General features: G+C 45.4%; 1 protein-coding gene across 1 annotated transcript in view; it reads left to right on the forward strand.

The window, feature by feature from the left end:
- The first annotated feature begins 13,169 nt into the window (after positions 1-13,169).
- Positions 13,170-16,536, forward strand: part of myt1lb (myelin transcription factor 1-like, b) — a 34,295-nt gene continuing 30,928 nt past the window's right edge. The window contains exon 1 of the mRNA XM_076107002.1: positions 13,170-13,563. Coding sequence (XP_075963117.1) covers positions 13,185-13,563 — 379 coding nt within the window. The 5' untranslated portion in view covers positions 13,170-13,184. The remainder of the gene's footprint in view (positions 13,564-16,536) is intronic.

The following is a 16,536-nucleotide window of genomic DNA, read 5'->3' on the forward strand; positions in this document are numbered from 1 at the left end:
GCCACGCCCCTCCTGACTAAGGCAGAAATTAGAGAACAGTAGGAGCTAAATTACACCTTAGCGGAGACCTCTGGCAGGAGGACAGGGAGGGAAGCATGATGAATGAGAAAAGAATCGGAACAGAAAGGTAGAGGGCTGAGTCGCGTGGGAGCACGGAGACGATTGGAGGAATGGCTCGGAAATACATTTGTAGCCACACGCGAGCGCACGCACACACACACACACACACACACACAGATGCTGGTAGACACACAAGCGTGCACAGCGAGGTAATGGTCTGCAGTACTATTGGAGTGCAGAGGGAGAGACACTTAAATGCCATCTCTACAGTCGGGATGCTATGTACTCCCTCACACACACACCTACACACACACACACACACAGAGCCATCTCTGCTCTCTCTACTATGTCATGCTCTCAAAGCACTCAGACGGATACGAGAGCAGCAAGCAGCCAGCAGAGTGGCACAATGAGTCTCAGGGTATCTCCAGTGGGAGAGCTCATTGGTTTGAATACATTGTGAGGCAAAAAATAACCGACGGAGAACATCTACCGTGGTCACTATAGAAACGGTTCTCTTCTCAGTCCATATTTGGGGTGAAATGTATATTTTTGTGACTGACATTTAATAAATAGCAAAACCAACAATGCAGCGTATCCTCACACATCGGTTTGTATGATAACTTACGAAAAGTAATTTTTTTATGTTTTTTATCGATACTAATTGCCGATCATTGATGATCCATATTGTTGTTTGATTTCAGCATCTGGTCTAAAGGCTCCAGACAAAAATCATTTCAACCGATCTGAAGTCTGTAAACCATCAACAATTCTAAATGTTATCCTTTTACATTACTGAACTTTCTCATCTTAAAAATGATCTTTTAACTCATAAAAAACAAAATTCAAATGATTAGGAAATAAAAGATTGTATTTATTGATTAAAACAAATCTTGTCATCAGTAGTTTTTATGATGTATTATAATCTGTTTAGAGATAGTGTAAACTGATCATAATTCATCTCTAATATCTATATATGTTGCCGTGAAAACATCTCCTTCAAACAACTGGATTTATTCAGGTTTCTCACCAACATTGCATTTTATGAGATTACGTGATCATTTTATAATTTACCTTCACCCAATACAAATTTTTACTCTGAACGCATCTTAATGTAACCGAACGGAGACTTCGTTCTCCTTGTGTCACTTCAAACACGTTTTGTCTTATTACAGGGGAACATTATCAGAGATCGGTGAATAAAAAAGCAGAAATGCAGATTTGACTGAATATTGAGGATAACGATCGTCAGTAAAACTTTGTCTCACACTTCAGTGGTTAACGTTAAACTGTGTCATTAATCCACGGTTCACGTGCGTACTGAACCGCGAGGGGGCATCAGTATGATCACAGATGAACCGTGTTCCGTTACACCTCTATTGACAGACATAATCTGACATGGATTACGTCATTTTCTGGCATGCACGCCTCGTGCCGGTTTTACTACGGCGAGTATAAATACGCTTGACACAGACTTTGTAGCTCCTTATGCTCTGTCACCTGACTTCCTTAGCGGCAGCCCTGCACGTCCTGGCTCAAGATTACGTGGATTATATATGAATTATGGTGCATCACTTTTCATAGGTATAAGTACAAACAGTGGACGAGAACAGCCTGAACAATGAACTGATCTCACGTATTAAGTATCCGGTGTATCCAAACAACATATGCTCAACACAATGATTCGTATGATATGTAACAAAAAGTTATTTATTTTCCAACAAATGTCCAGGAACATGTGTCAATGTCCACTCATTACGTGTCTTCTGGGTGAAAGTCCTCTGTTTTTAGGACATACTCCTCCACCCTGACCTCCTCCCTATGCAGAGTTTGACCCTCATGGTTCATGATTACGTGGATTACATACAGATTGATTTTGTGAGATGAATTACAGTGCATTTCTTTTCATAGCTATAGCTAAGAAAACTGTATGAAAACAGCCTGATCAACGACCTGATCCCACTTGTCAACTTTATGTGTGTGTCCAAACCCTTACACATCTTCTTCCTCTGTGCCACAGAGCTCCACTCTTCCAAAAACACACCAACAAGCCACACTGTTGCACCGGGTGATGTGCTTTTTCATTAAACATTTTATTTTCGCGCTGCAGGAAAAACGCACTAAACTAGAGCACCAAATGTGGATTAATCCATATCTGGAAATGTCCCCATTTACTCTGGTTTGAGTCACTTTTTCTTTTTTTAAATGAAACCATACATTTGTGACCTGTTTTACATCTTCTGCAGGAGCAAATGGGCAGGATGGGGAAGTCATAAAGTATTAAGAGACACATTTCTTTAAATGAGAGAAAAACACTAGAACTATCCTTAAACTGTGTAATATAAGTACAGCAGAGTAAATGTGAAATAAAGCAGGCTCATGAGCATCACTGACATGTTGTCACTTCCCTGGCAGCTTTCGTCCGACTTATTTAGAGAAAAACGATATGGAGAATACAGTAGATTGCTTTGTAGTGCAGGGCGTTACTGCCTGCTGGTGCCAAACCACTTGCGGCTGCTGTCTGATGGTCCACTAAGTGTTTTCCACTAAGACACATGGTATACTGTAGGTTTACCTCCATGGGTAGAGTGCTGCCAGCCTGGCTTCAAGGGGCCTCGACTGGAGCAGGGCCTCCAGAAGAGGCTCTTCACCTGGAGAGAGGGAGGAGAGGCAAAGGGCAGCACTCTGACACACACATTCACACGTCCATTCACACCTACATAGACTCTCAATGCCAACCGACACAAATGTAGACATGCAAGTCACACACACACACGTGTGTGAAGCCCTCACACACACACAACCTACTTCACATGTAGAGCAGCGTTCCCAGCTGAGTGCCTCTCTTCAACCTGGCAATTTCAGATCCAGCTAAAGTACACAGGGCGCCATGCTGATTTCACAACAGGGGGGGGGGGGGGCAGAATGGCCTCACTACAGCCCTCGTTACTGATCCGGTAAAATCCAAGTCATCTATTTCAATAGCTCTCTATCATGCACACTCGTGTGTGCATGTACGGAGGGAGCTAGATTGCAAAAGTTCCTTTCTTGCTGCAGCAGTGTTGGATTGTTTGTAAATACAGTTGTGTCTAATGCATCTTTAGGGTGGACATACTCCCAGTGAGCAATACAAAAACACACATGTGCACAGATCCATTCACACACAGAAACATTATGTAGTCGTTCGTACACACAGCCCCATCTGACAGTGATGTTTCGGGTGACATTTAGTTTCTAGGTTGCACAAGATGCTGCTATAAATGAATCATGAGTAAATCTGTGAGGTGTGAATAATAGATAGGAGGAGAGGTAACAAAAAAAACAAAGGAGCGCTGTTATTATTTGTTAATAAGACACTCTGGAGCATCACTAACTAGATCTCATTACCACAATACATGCAGGCATGCGTACGCACTCACAGCCACACACACACACACCTCCAACCGCCCACACGCTTGACGCACACCTTGTGCACACACACACGTCCCCACATGCAGAACACATGCAGAAGTCTCTCATCCTACATGACTATTTTTACCTGTGAAGCCTGTCGTTGCCCAGCACTCTGTAATTACATCCCACATTCCACCAACGAATGATTAGACGCAATGATGGATGGGTTAACGGCGTCACCTCGGGACGCCTTGGCGCAAAAACTAATTACGTGACCCGTACGTGTGTCATATGCCGACACATGCGATAGCCCTCTCAGCCCGCTGCCATAACGGTGGGACAAGTGCGATAAAGGTGCAAGACGTGTTCTCCTGTTAATCAACAGATAAGAGATGATGAAGTGACTCCGCCGTTGATTGATGGATCTTTGGAGCTCAGCGGTGTCCTAAATATACACTGCCAGAATGGCATTTAGTTGCGTTTGGTTTTGAGTTTGCCTCACCAAACATGTCACTTAAATTTAGTAATATCTCTCTTGGAAAAAAAACACGCGCAACCTTTTTTTCTTAGCAATAAAAATAATCTCCTTTACATCATTTTGTTTGCTTAGCACGGAGCCACAATCAATTCCCCGATTTCGTCGTCATCCTCCACGAAATCACTGTCAAAAACATTTATTTATTTATTAAGATGCACTTTCATTTTCTGAGCTGTTTTTCTTTGCACAAGCTGGGAAAGATGGTACTATGGATTTTTCTGTCACGTATGGCAAGAAAGTTTCAGACTCTGTGTCTCTGCACAGGCAAATGCTGGTGTTATTTGGATCAGGAGACGGGGCGTACTTGTCTTCTTCTACATGCATGTAGTGTGTTTGTGTGTGTGTGTGCGTGTGTGCGTGTGCAGAGGGGTTGCGTTTGTGATTGCCACGGCTGCAGCTGGGGCTGTGGGCTGAGTAATTGCCTGTCTTGGTAGGGAGCGCGCGGTAGCGAGCTAAAAGTCAAGTGCTCTCTTCCTGCTGTAGACCTCATTTGGATTCCACACAGCTAGCTAGCAAGCTAACGCCAGCCTTGGGCCTGTATTATTCATAGCTTGACAGATAGCTCTCACTAAAAGCATTGGAACCGGGCCAGGTGGTGATGGAGCGACATGGGGGGAGGCTGCACCGCACACTCCGCCTGGCAGGAGGAGAGGATACAGGACAGGAGTTAAGGATACCAAATTGAAGATAGAACGGAGCAGCAGTCTTAAGTGGGATTGGAAAATGAAATGGGAATATAGAGATGGAGACACTGAGGAGGTAAAGAGAGGACAGAGGGTGAAGACAGAATTATCAGAAGGCCGCATGACGTTGAAGAACTACAAGACGTTAAAGAACTACAAGACGTTAAAGCACAGCTGACATTACAACAGAGATGGAGGGTGAGCGCGCCAACCACAACAGGGTGGAAATGGAGTGAAGAGGCAGAAGCGGAGAGCGAGCGAGTGAAAGCGTTTCAAACGGAGCGAGGAAGAGACCTGGAAAAATAAGAAGAGAACAGGCAGCCATCCGCCCCCGCCAAGCTCAGCAACCCCTCTGCCTCCATGTGCGCAACCAGATAAGGTCGCATTAATCAAAATCTGCCACTTCCCCTTCCAAAAAAACACCGGCTATGCCATCAGCCCCCCTCTGTGAAGTATCTGTCGCCGATAAAGGGACATTTCCATATTTAATGGGGAAGCTTTATATCACCAAAAAGCCAGTGTGGACTGAGGATGAAAAGAGCCGAGTTGGGTTAGATCTGTCAGCTCTGTCATTAGCTTCTACACTTCAGACGGCATGAGGAGCCCTGGGGTTCATTTCAGTTTGGCTCCGACACCATTGTTATCAGTTCAACAGTATAGTGAAGCTGGACTGACATTGGTACTTGTCTTGTACCACTGCAATCACTTGTGTAACAAGGTTTTTTTATAACAATACTATAATATCTATAGTTTTTCATCCCAGTCTGTCTGAGCACATGCAAGAGTAATGGTGCTTTTGTTTCTATCAGCGTATTCTGTCCTCACATAAACCTCTAATGCAAATTAAAACAAACTTTGAAAAGCATTTCAAAACCAGGGCCGCCAAATTTACAGTGGCATGCACATGCTTCCCTCGTCATGCCTTCTTCTCTGATGCCATTTGTTTATTTCTATCCCTTTGTAATCCCCCCCCCCCCCCCCCCCCCCCCCCCTTATTTGCCTCCTGTGCATATTATGACAAGCCTGCAGACTACCTTTATGCTGTTACCCAGCGTCAGATAAACAGGTGGTGTTTACGCTTTTTTTTTTTCATCCTCCTCTGTTTTTTATAACCGCCTCCCAGAGGAAAGACATCAAAGGGAATAACAGATCATGTGCAGCGAGTGCGGAGTGTGCCAGGGGGACATACGCATGGGGGTGGGGGGGGGGGGGGGGGGGGGGGGGGGGTTTCAGTGATGGGGGCGGGCAGCTGCTTAGGGCCAGCTCCAGGCCGGGCACATTCTGACCTCTAACCCCTGAACCCCCCCTTCCCCACAAGCCTTCCACGATCCCAGACCTCCCCCTCCCACCCCCCAGCCTGCCCTCCTCTCAGAGCGGCTGCCAACTAAATTACATCAATGTCAAAAAAGCCCTCCTCCTCTGCTGGGGAGATGGAGGCTGGTAAACATGACGCAGAGTGGGAATCACAATGTAACACGGGAAGGGCAGACACATTAGGGCATTTAGGCACAGGGGCTTTTTTTAAATATTTGTTTCTATCATTAGTACTTTCACGAAGAACGCGAATATTAACTTAATTTTTTCGCGGTGAGGTCGATTTTTCTAATCTTTTGCTTCATAAAGGCATCAACCAATCACATTGTGCAGAACGGACATATTCAATACATACACTATAGTATACAACGACACGGAGACTCCGAACAAAGACGGTACACTTTATTACTCCTTTCAACCTTAACAAAATCCACACTGACCAGATCCACTTCTCACATTCTTACCTTTCACAATAAAAGCCCTAAACACATACACTGCGTAACTGTCTACCAGAGGGAACTCAAAAAACAGCTTACAGTAGCTTTAGGCTACAGCAGTTTACCTCCGACAGACTGACAGTTGAGGGTCAATAGGATCCTGGTTGTTGGTCCTCCAACCTTTTATTGAAAATGTGTTGCAACTGTTACAAATTTGCATCGCTGCTGGTTTGAATAGTTTTGGTGCAAAGTATTTGCACCGCCGGTGTGTAAAGGCCTTCAGCCTGCCAGAATTACAGTAAAGGATACAGTTGGGGATATTCCTCATTTTTGTTATTGTGGACAAATCCCATGAAAAGACCAAAACCGACAATGTGTTATTGTCTCTCTCAATAACCCACTCCAAGTCCCCCAGCTGGTCTGTGGCTCACAACCCATTGGTTCCTACTGAAGACGTAAATCTTTCAAATTGTGCAAAACTCACCTAAATCAGTCGGGTACTATACCTTTTGGCATTAGGTTACTACAAAATAATAAAGGATAGTATATGAGGGATCATTTCAAATACCTGCAGTGCACATGTTCAGCATCATGTCGCCTTGTGAAACGGTGTGACTCACTAATGTGTTTTTAATAGTTTCTGGACAACAATGGAGCTCTATGGCACAGAGGAATAGGACACATCAGGCTTTGGCCATAGAGGCCCCGGTAGCCAAATTCAATTCCAGCCCTGAGACCTGTGTTGCATGTCAGACCTCCCTCTTTCCCTGTTCCCAGTCTGCCACGACACTACTGTAGGTTTGGTCTTCTCATGGGTTTGACAACATGTTGTTCAGTGTAAGACTAAAATAATTCAAGTCACTCGGACGATCAACAGAACAGTAATTCATCATGTTTCAGGCTGAAATGCCCAACGTTTCGTAGTCATAGCTTGTCAACTGGAAGAATTTGGATTTCATGAGAATCTTTTTCTTTGTCTGAAGTGATCGTAAATTGAACATCTCTGGGCTCCGAACTGCTGGTCGACAAAACAACAATTTGAAGACGTCACCGTAGACTTAAAAAGATGTTGGTGGCCATCCCCACAATTTTGTCACATTTAATTGAACAAACACTTGATCAATGAATTGAGAAAATAATCGCGAATGAAAAGACTAAATGAAGGGAGAAATGATGGTTTGCATTTGGCTCACGATCTAATTTACCTTTGCTTTTCTATTCAGCTACATGAGCTCATCTATGTCAGCCCATACAAGCATTATGACAGCCTACACTGTGGCTACATAGACAAAGGAATAAACTGGAGGAAAGAATTCCTTCTCCAAAATGGCTCCTGAGCTAGCAGCTAACTAGCTGGCCCGTGTGTGTGTGTGTGTGTGTGTGTGTGTGTGTGTGTGTGTGTGTGTGTGTGTGTGAGAGAGAGAGAGAGAGTTGTGGTGATTGATTGAAGTCATTACGCTGGTGGAGAGACTCCTTACCTGGCTAATCCAGGAGTGAATTTAGCTGGAGCATGACAGATAGCCGCATTACACCCCCAGATTCTGCTGCCGGATGAGCTCTCCTGCTCAGGACCTCCACTGCCAAATTATGCAGAATGACTTGTATGATACAAATTTGAATATTCTACCAGATCCATCTTAAAACCCCGACCTCAGGGTTGCTCCCAATTCTGAGAGTGGAAATGCTTCACAATTTAACGTATTAAAACATGATACTGTGTGTTCAAAATACAAATACTTATCATGAGGTCTTTTTTTGTATGTACCAGAATGGTGACGTGTGCAGCCGGACCTTTCTTTAGCGCTGACACAGCGCTAGGGAGAATCATGTGGTGTAAATGAAATCAGAATACACCACAACAGATAAGGGCAGCATCTAACCATTATTTTCATTGTCCATTAATCTTCAGATTGCTCAAAATAATTATTATCTGAAATTCAGATTCAGTTTACTTTGATATAAGACAAGAACGACAAGAAAAACATGGAAATCGAAAACCAAATGTTTGCCTTGTTTGCTTGAAAACGATATGAATAAGTCGACTAATCGTTTCAGCTCTGCCCCATATTTCCCAATGTTGTGCCAATGTTGAGCTCTGAATGTCCTCCGTCTTTCCTACCATTCCAAGGAATCTACAGAAGCCCTCTATCTGACCTGTCTCATCCCTTCTTTAACGCTCCCAGCTCCATCCGCCGTGCACCAACTGCACCACAGCTCCTCGATGGGACAGTATCAGTGAGGAGCACAAACTCCCTGTGAGGAGGTGCTCTCCACCGAGAGATAATAAGTAGTTTTCAGATAAAAAGAGCTAAAGGGGAACAGCTGAGGCCTCGGATGGGCCGGATGGAGTGGCGGTAACACGTGTGAGGATGTTGCTAGTTTCATGATGTCCGCCAGAATACTGAATACAGAATGCTGTACTGCATCTCAGCCATGTGGAGGCTTAGTGTGGGTATTTGACTAAAGTTGAGGCCGGGTTTACGAGCTGCAGGCCTACAAATGTTAGAGCCGGAGCAGTGAACGGGCCACAGCAGGCTCGTTGAACCGCCGGGCTGAACAGCGTGTCTGTCGGGTACCGATGCCCTTTAGCTACTTCGCCACTAGACTCGCAGTATAAGACATCGCATTGTCAAGAAGCGGCGAATTTGGGACGCCGTTGCTCTGTTGAAATATTCAACCGGCACGTGAAAAGATTACACTCAAAAGTCTTGTATTATTAAGACTTTAGCGTAAATCCTGCCGGACATGTAATTCCAGCGCATTCACACGGGCACACAAGCATCATACATGTTTCACTTACAATGAGGATTATTTCCACTCCACAGCGATGAAGTAATATTTGATGAGTTTTAGCACAAACGTGCGTGTCTTTGCATATGTGTGTGTGAGTGTGTGAGTGAGTGAGTGTGTGTGTGTGTGTGTGTGTGTGTGTGTGTGTGTGTGTGAGTGCGTGTGTGTGTGAGTGAGCCGCAGCAGCTGATATGCGAGCGAGAGCCGGAGATGACAGAAAACGCCCCAAATTGCAGCGTCTGCCATGCGCTGAGCCTCCTGCACCAAGACTCTGTCTTTTGTTCTCCCCTGCTAGTGGGAGAAGCCTGACAGCTCTGAAATGATCCTCTCTCCTCTTTCACACTCACACATCCCTCCTCTTTCTTCTCAACCGCTCTTCTATATTTCCCCCAATTTTTGCGTGCACAAATCAGATGTGTGTGTATCTATCTCTCTATATATATGTATATATATATATATATATATGCACAAAAACATATATCCTCCTGCTGTCTGGCTTCCGATAACCTCCGTTTTGCCTCCCCATCTCACATAGTCTCCCCCCGTCCGCCCGTCTTTCTCTCTCATTTCTTCCTCACTGGCTTTGCTGTGAGGATGGCGGAATCCCTCATGGATTTCTGGAGGGTATCACCATGGAGACGGGGCTCTGCCACACGTATAGATCCTCCTGCTGGACGGTGGGGTCACAGCCAGAGGTGGTGCGTTCCCTCCATCTCCAGCCGACAACAATGAGGTTGAGGGAGAGATAGGAGCAAAAGAGGGGTGAGAGCAAGAGGTGGAAATGTAGAGAGGAATTGGTGCGAGTGAGGGGGATTGAGGTAATATATGCTCTGAGATAGACAGCAAACGGAGGAGGTGGATGTATGGTAGGACGGAGAGCAGGTGAGGTTATGACAGGTGAGAGCAGAGAGGGAGAAATACGAGGTGAGAATACCGGGTGACAGGAAGAGATGACGAAGAGAGAGAGAGAGTAGTGAGAGGAGGCAGAGGAAAAAGCAGCAACAGCCACCTCATCCCTGTGTCAGGGAGACAAATAGCGTGTGATGCTAATGACCGGCTAAAGCTTTTGCCCCTGCTGAGAACAGCCGCTAATGCGACTGCTAATAAAGGCGCCGTGGAACGCTGTCGCATTCCAGCAGTCGCTCAGCTGTCGCCCCGAAAATGAGCCGAACGAGAGCTCTCCTCCTGCCGCTCCACTCCCCTGCCTCGCATTAACGCTCCAGAAACGGGGCCCCTCTCTGTAACGTCTCCAGAAGTTTTTTTTCATGCATTAAAGGACCACTTGTTCACACAGTAATATAATTTGTTCCATCTTATAATGGCGAGGATGCCCACTCCATAAAATATGAAGTGGTCTTTTTGTGATCTGAAGCTCTTTTCTTCTTTGATTGCTACCTCTCATACAGCACACTCCTCTCGGAGGATTTTGTAATTGTGCCAGGGGACAAAGCAGAGGGATACTTGGACTGGTACAGTATTTTCTCGTCCCCTTTCCTTTCTATGCCCACAGAATGTCTTTTCTTTTTTTTTTTCTTGTTTTTTTTATTTTAATGCCACCTAATGATTTCTAGAATTTTAATTGCCGAGCGCAGCGAGTGGGATGCATCGCCTGTTGATGACAAATGTTGCAGCAAGGTCGCGCGGCGACAGAGCCAGGGAACGTGGGATGGTGGAGCTGTGGGGGGTTTCCTACGGCTGAGTCATCTCAGGGGTGGGGAGTGCCGAGGCCAAACGAGCACCTGAGAACGCCTCCTAACACGACCGCCATTAACAGTCGCTAACATGAGATGCTCCGCTGCAGTAGCTTCCAATGAAGCCAAATATCTGCTCCACTGTCTGTGGAACTTTTAGAGCTGTCAGGTTATAAAGCAGGTTCGCTCTCTGTTATCGAAAGGCCGCTTTGTTTGTAACAATCCTGACCCAAGATAATAAAGTGCACTTGACTCCTTTTGAAGATGCAGGGAGAAAACACACATGCCAACATTTATAATTTGCTATCCATTAGCTGATGTTACAAAGCAATTATAGCAATTCAACAACTTTTTCCAGCGTGATTTTCAGGTGAAGTCACATTAATACCCATCAGCCATCAGCTCGCTGCCTTAAGACTGGATATTGTTAAGATAAAGGTGGAGAGGCGGGGGTGGGGGGGCAGAGGGCCTGTGTGTCTGTGTGCCATTCCCACACCATTTCTCCCTCTCTCCATCCCTTATCCCCCTCCTCTCTCCCTCCCCCCACCCACCTATCCACCTCTCCTGCCAGCCCGCCTGCCTTGGCAGCCGCTAACCTGCTGGGACCGGCCCCCTTGATTTATTTGGAGAGGGCCCCGGAACGGAGAGGGCCAGGATGAGTGGCATTTTAATGTGCTTTTGAGATGTTTGGTCACAAGCACTATTGATCACAGTGCTGTAGCGTGCACGCACCCTCCCCCCTCCCTCCTTCCGTGTCCCACAGACCCCTCACGCTGCCCTAGGGGAGAGATCCGGCTGTCAGGCAGGGAATGAGTTTCCATGTGGGCTTAGATTAATGAAATGAGGCCCCTGGCTGCGGGGGGTGCAGGGGGTCAGACCATTAAGGGATGCCGGGGCTTGGCGAGATTGAGCCTGCCAGCTGACTGTACCCTGACTGACTGATGGACGTCTGGGACTGAGGAGAGAGAGAGAGAGAGAGAGAGAGAGAGAGAGAGAGAGAGAGAAGGATGGATAGGATATTGGACTGTGGGACACATTGGCATGAAAAACCTTTCTAGCGCTGCAATCCACCACCATATAATACCACCTCACCTCTGCAGCGGGCCTTTTCCAAAGCAGCACACATCCACAAACAACTAACATTCTCTTAGCTTCACACACAGCCTTTGTGCCATTCTCTCACATCAGGTCTTGCTCTAAGTAGCGCAGAGCCGGTGGAAACATCCAGAGGTTGTACAAATAGGAGCCAGGGATATTTCACAGCCGAGTGAACATGCCCAAAGCGTGTTTAGCTCTGTTACACTCCGGCCTGGACAAGAGGTTGATTTGATGGCCAAAACACTCAGCAGAACTCATCATCATTCCGACTGTGTGGGTGCTTTTTTGTTCCAATCGCGTGTACAGAAATGCACCAGCAAACATCAGCACACTTCCCCGAAGTCACACACATGCAGTTTACACTGGGGGGGGGGGGGGGGCAGGTAGCAGCTCGGGGGCTCTCTGAGGTTTGATGAGTGAAATGGATTAAGCCCCTGTGATCAATAGCCTGAGCGAATACACAGATTATCAGATTATCAGATTAGGATCTGTCCCCCTGCTGCCGAGGGGAGCCACAGAATACATTAAAAACCCGAGGTGCCTCGGACGAGATTCAATTAATCAGGCTACAGGTTGTCTTCTCCCTCTTACACTCAATTCCAGCCAAGCAGCTGTGTTCTGCTGCACTCGGTTCATGTCAGAACAAGGGCATATCGCTCCAGAACAAAGTGTTTGCGGAGCATGCACAGCGAGTTTTCTTTTACCTGAAGAACAAATTGATGTTACCTGAATATAAATGAATGTGAAAATAAACCAAATCCTCTGCTTTGTTTGCTTCAGAGACAGTGGTTTCTATCCCTGTGTAACTGTTTTCTAGACGAAATGGAGCATTTTATTATAATTGGCCAATAGTTAATGAGTACATGTCTAATTAAGGTTGGTTAAGCAAAGTTTCATATTTCTCCCAGCAGAAGAACTTAAGAGGCGTTGCTTTCCTTGCAGTAAAAGGCTCTTGTGCCGTTGCTGCTTTGCGCTTTATATTCCAGCTTGTAAAGCGCGGCACCTTAATACAGAGGCCTGATTGCAAATGAGCATTAGCATTCCTAGCCAGGTGAGGCTAACGGCTGCCCTCTTATCTCTCCTCTGCAGTGTGTACGGCTGCCCCCGGGCCAAGAAGAGAAAGAGTCTAGACAGACAAATCCTGGAAACCTCCCCCAAGAGGAGCACCTACCTAGATGACATGGACAACTCCACCATGGAGGAGTGCTACGAGACCGACGGCACCGAGGAGATGGACGACCGGGAGGAAGAGGAGGAGGAAGGAGCAGTAGAGGAGGAAGAGGAGGGAGAAGTGGAGGAGGAAGTGGAGGAGGTGGAGGGCTACGTGGACTACAACGTAGAGCAAATGGAGCACGAAGAAGGGGTGGTGGAGAGAGGGGACGGAGAGGGCGAGGAAGAGGAGGAGGAAGAGGAGGTCGAGGTGGAGCAAGAAGAGGAGGAAGAGGGTGATGAGGAGAGGTTGGAGGAGGTGGAGGAGGCGGAGGAAGAGGAGGAAGCGTTAGAGGAGGTGGACTATGAAGAGGGAGAGGAGGAGGAAGGAGAGCAGAGTCAAGGACAAGGTGAGATCACTTTCTCATCATTACGTACTGAAACACTTCAGATAGATGTTTCATATGGAACTAATGCAGAATTTGAAAGGAATAGTTCGACATCAGATTTCATTTGCTCTCTGGCTGAGAGTCAGATGAGAACGTGAAAAAACACCCTCATCGCTACACGGGAAATGTTGGGCTACAGCCTGCAGCTGCTTAGCTTAGCTTAGCACAAAAATTGGAAACAAGGGGAAACAGCTAGCCTGACTCTTTCCGAAGGTAACAAAATCCATCTGCATAAGCAGCACTTCTAAATATCTGTATTAACGTGTTATATCTGTTTAATTCACATAAAAACCAAAGGGTTATGAGGTTATGGGGTTATGTGCGGGACTATCTCTTGGCTCAGTTGCCAACGACTCAGTAGATAATCCAGGAAGTTACTGCGCCCAGGCAGGAAACAGTTTGGCACCAAACCACCTGTAAAATGGTGAATTGTTGTTTTTACTTTGTTGCTCCAAAAGTCGGCAAGGCGAAGGTCGTGGAAGATACCGAGGCCTTTCCATGGTTTTGCACTCGCCGGCTTAGTCTTGGAAAGGGAGGAGTGAGCGGAGGGGGGTTCAGTTGGTTGCAATCTGCATCTTCACCACAGATGCCACTAAATCCTACACAGTGTGCCTTTAACCAAACAAGTTATAACATGGTAATCAGCTTTAGAAGCGCTGCTAGAAGTCTCTGTGCTATATTCACCATATACATGAGGGCGCTGTCGGTCTTCTCTCCACCAGAAAGCAAATGGCATTATTTCCCAAAATGTCGAACAATTCCTACAAACATTTCTCTATCTATTTAATGATGTTACCCACATTTACATATCTGTGGTACATTTGCATATTTGATTGTCTGACTGAAGTAGTTTGCAGCAGGTGGACATGATGTTCAAACACTGATTGTGTTTTGCATTGGAATGAGACTAAAGACCTGAAACCAGCATGACTGAAGCCATACAATGTATCATTCTTACAGTGATATGTTCTTTTATACATTTATTCATTTGCTGATTTGCATACACACTCATTTTCACAGCCTTTACTGTACTGCTACTGTAGTCTAAACCCACCAGAAGCTGGAGGAGAGGTGTACGGGTGACACATTGTTCGCTACTTTATTGATTTTTCAGCTCTTTTTAAAAAATGTTTATTGCATTAATTCCAGAGAAATGATCTAAATTGATGGCTATAAACAGCAGGATCCTCCTTTGTAATTATTTCCCACTGAAATGCTTTAGCATTCTCCAGAAGACTCAGAAACATTAGAGCCATTAGTGCTGAAACTGAGCCATGATTATTTTTTGTAAACAACAGAAAGACTAATCATTTTTGAAAACAAATGTGTCTTCAGATACCCGTCCCTTGATGAATATTCAATCTTAAGAATATAAGAGAGGTTGACTATCAAAGTCTTACATTGGTGGTGCCTTTCCAAGACATGACACATAAATACCATCCAGATCTGGTCTGGAGCCCCTCCCGACGTGCCCAAGACCCGATTTGGCAGGTTTCTCTCCAGCAGATTCTACTTTGCACCCCCGCATCACGATTGGACCTGACAGTGCCTTCAAGTCCAATTAAGAGTGAGGCTCTGAGAGAGGAGTGTGTGAACCCTGGTTGGCACATGGCTCTCCCCACCCAAAGTGTTGATGTGGCATCTCAGCAGCCAAGCTTGTATTTTGTATTTTTTTATTTTTATTTTTTTGCAGAATGTGAGTCTCTACGGACTGGTGTTCGTTAGAGCTCACGGCCGAGGCCTCAGCCGTAGCACAGAGACAGTGGACTGCTGCCACGGTCTCTTCAGCCTGCCAGCAGCCTCTCTTTCCATGGGTAGTAGATGACTACCATGTTGTTTAGAGACGTGCTTTGGACAGAGCAGAGTAAAGCGTAACGTTTTGGAGGTTTTATATTTTTATATTTTTAAATTTGCAATGATTTTAACACAACACAAAAATAATTGCTTTCTAATAAACAGTTTTTAGTATTTTTCAATTCTCAGTGACTTCAAGAATAACAAGATCAAGTAATTTAAAAACCTGCTGATTACATAAATAACATTTCTAGGTTTTTATTTCTCCGAAACTTGCCAATTTCAAAAATAGTTTGTATACAAAATCCCACTGTAAAAACCAAGGCACCTCTTATGTTCATGACACGACGCTGTGACATTTTGAGCTGAACGTTTGTCAGACGCCCTCTTTCTATTCATTCCTGTCTCTCCCTTTGAAAGGGTCACAAAACTTGTGTTTTCTGTTAAACAAGTGCAAACGTCCGAAGGCAGCAAATGCTACTCGGCCATCTTTTAGGTGGTACTGTCTCCAGTCTGAACTGGAGCACACAGCTGGTATGTGGTTTATTCACATTACGTAACGTAAGGCTTGCTTTTAGGACACGGTGTCTCTGTCTCTCTCTCTCTCTGCGGCCGAGTTCTCTGCCATCATTACAGTTGTTGAATTATTCCTCGTTCAGCTCCTTCACTAGATATGAATTTTCAGAATTGAATGTCTGCTTTTTTACAGTTCCAATATATATATATATTTATATATTAGAATAAAGAATATGCGTTGACTGTGTAGGATTGGTGTCCATCTGTAGCAATATCGATTCAGAATCTTAGGAGATAACAATCTTGATTCATACATGAATCGATTATTTGTCCCCACCCCTATAATCTGCAGCATATTCCCTGAGAATAGTAGAAAAACCTCTCTGTATGCATCATTACCATGTTCCCCATTGGCCCAAGACAACGGTACTGGATGGTCGCCGGGCAGATTCCAATCTCCTAAATGTAATAGAGGTGACATTCCGGAGCTTCTCTGTGTTTCTCAGTGGCATGCACATCTCCGTAGCTAATCCAAAGCCAATTCAGGCCAGGGCGGTCTCTCTGTTCCCCCCTTAATCTGTTTCGCTTCCATATCTCTTTTGTGTACCTTGATTGCTCTTCAAA

This window comes from Anarhichas minor, unplaced genomic scaffold, assembly GCF_050575085.1.
Source record: "Anarhichas minor isolate MPS153535 unplaced genomic scaffold, ASM5057508v1 ptg000037l, whole genome shotgun sequence".
NCBI classification, from domain to species: Eukaryota; Metazoa; Chordata; class Actinopteri; order Perciformes; family Anarhichadidae; genus Anarhichas; species Anarhichas minor.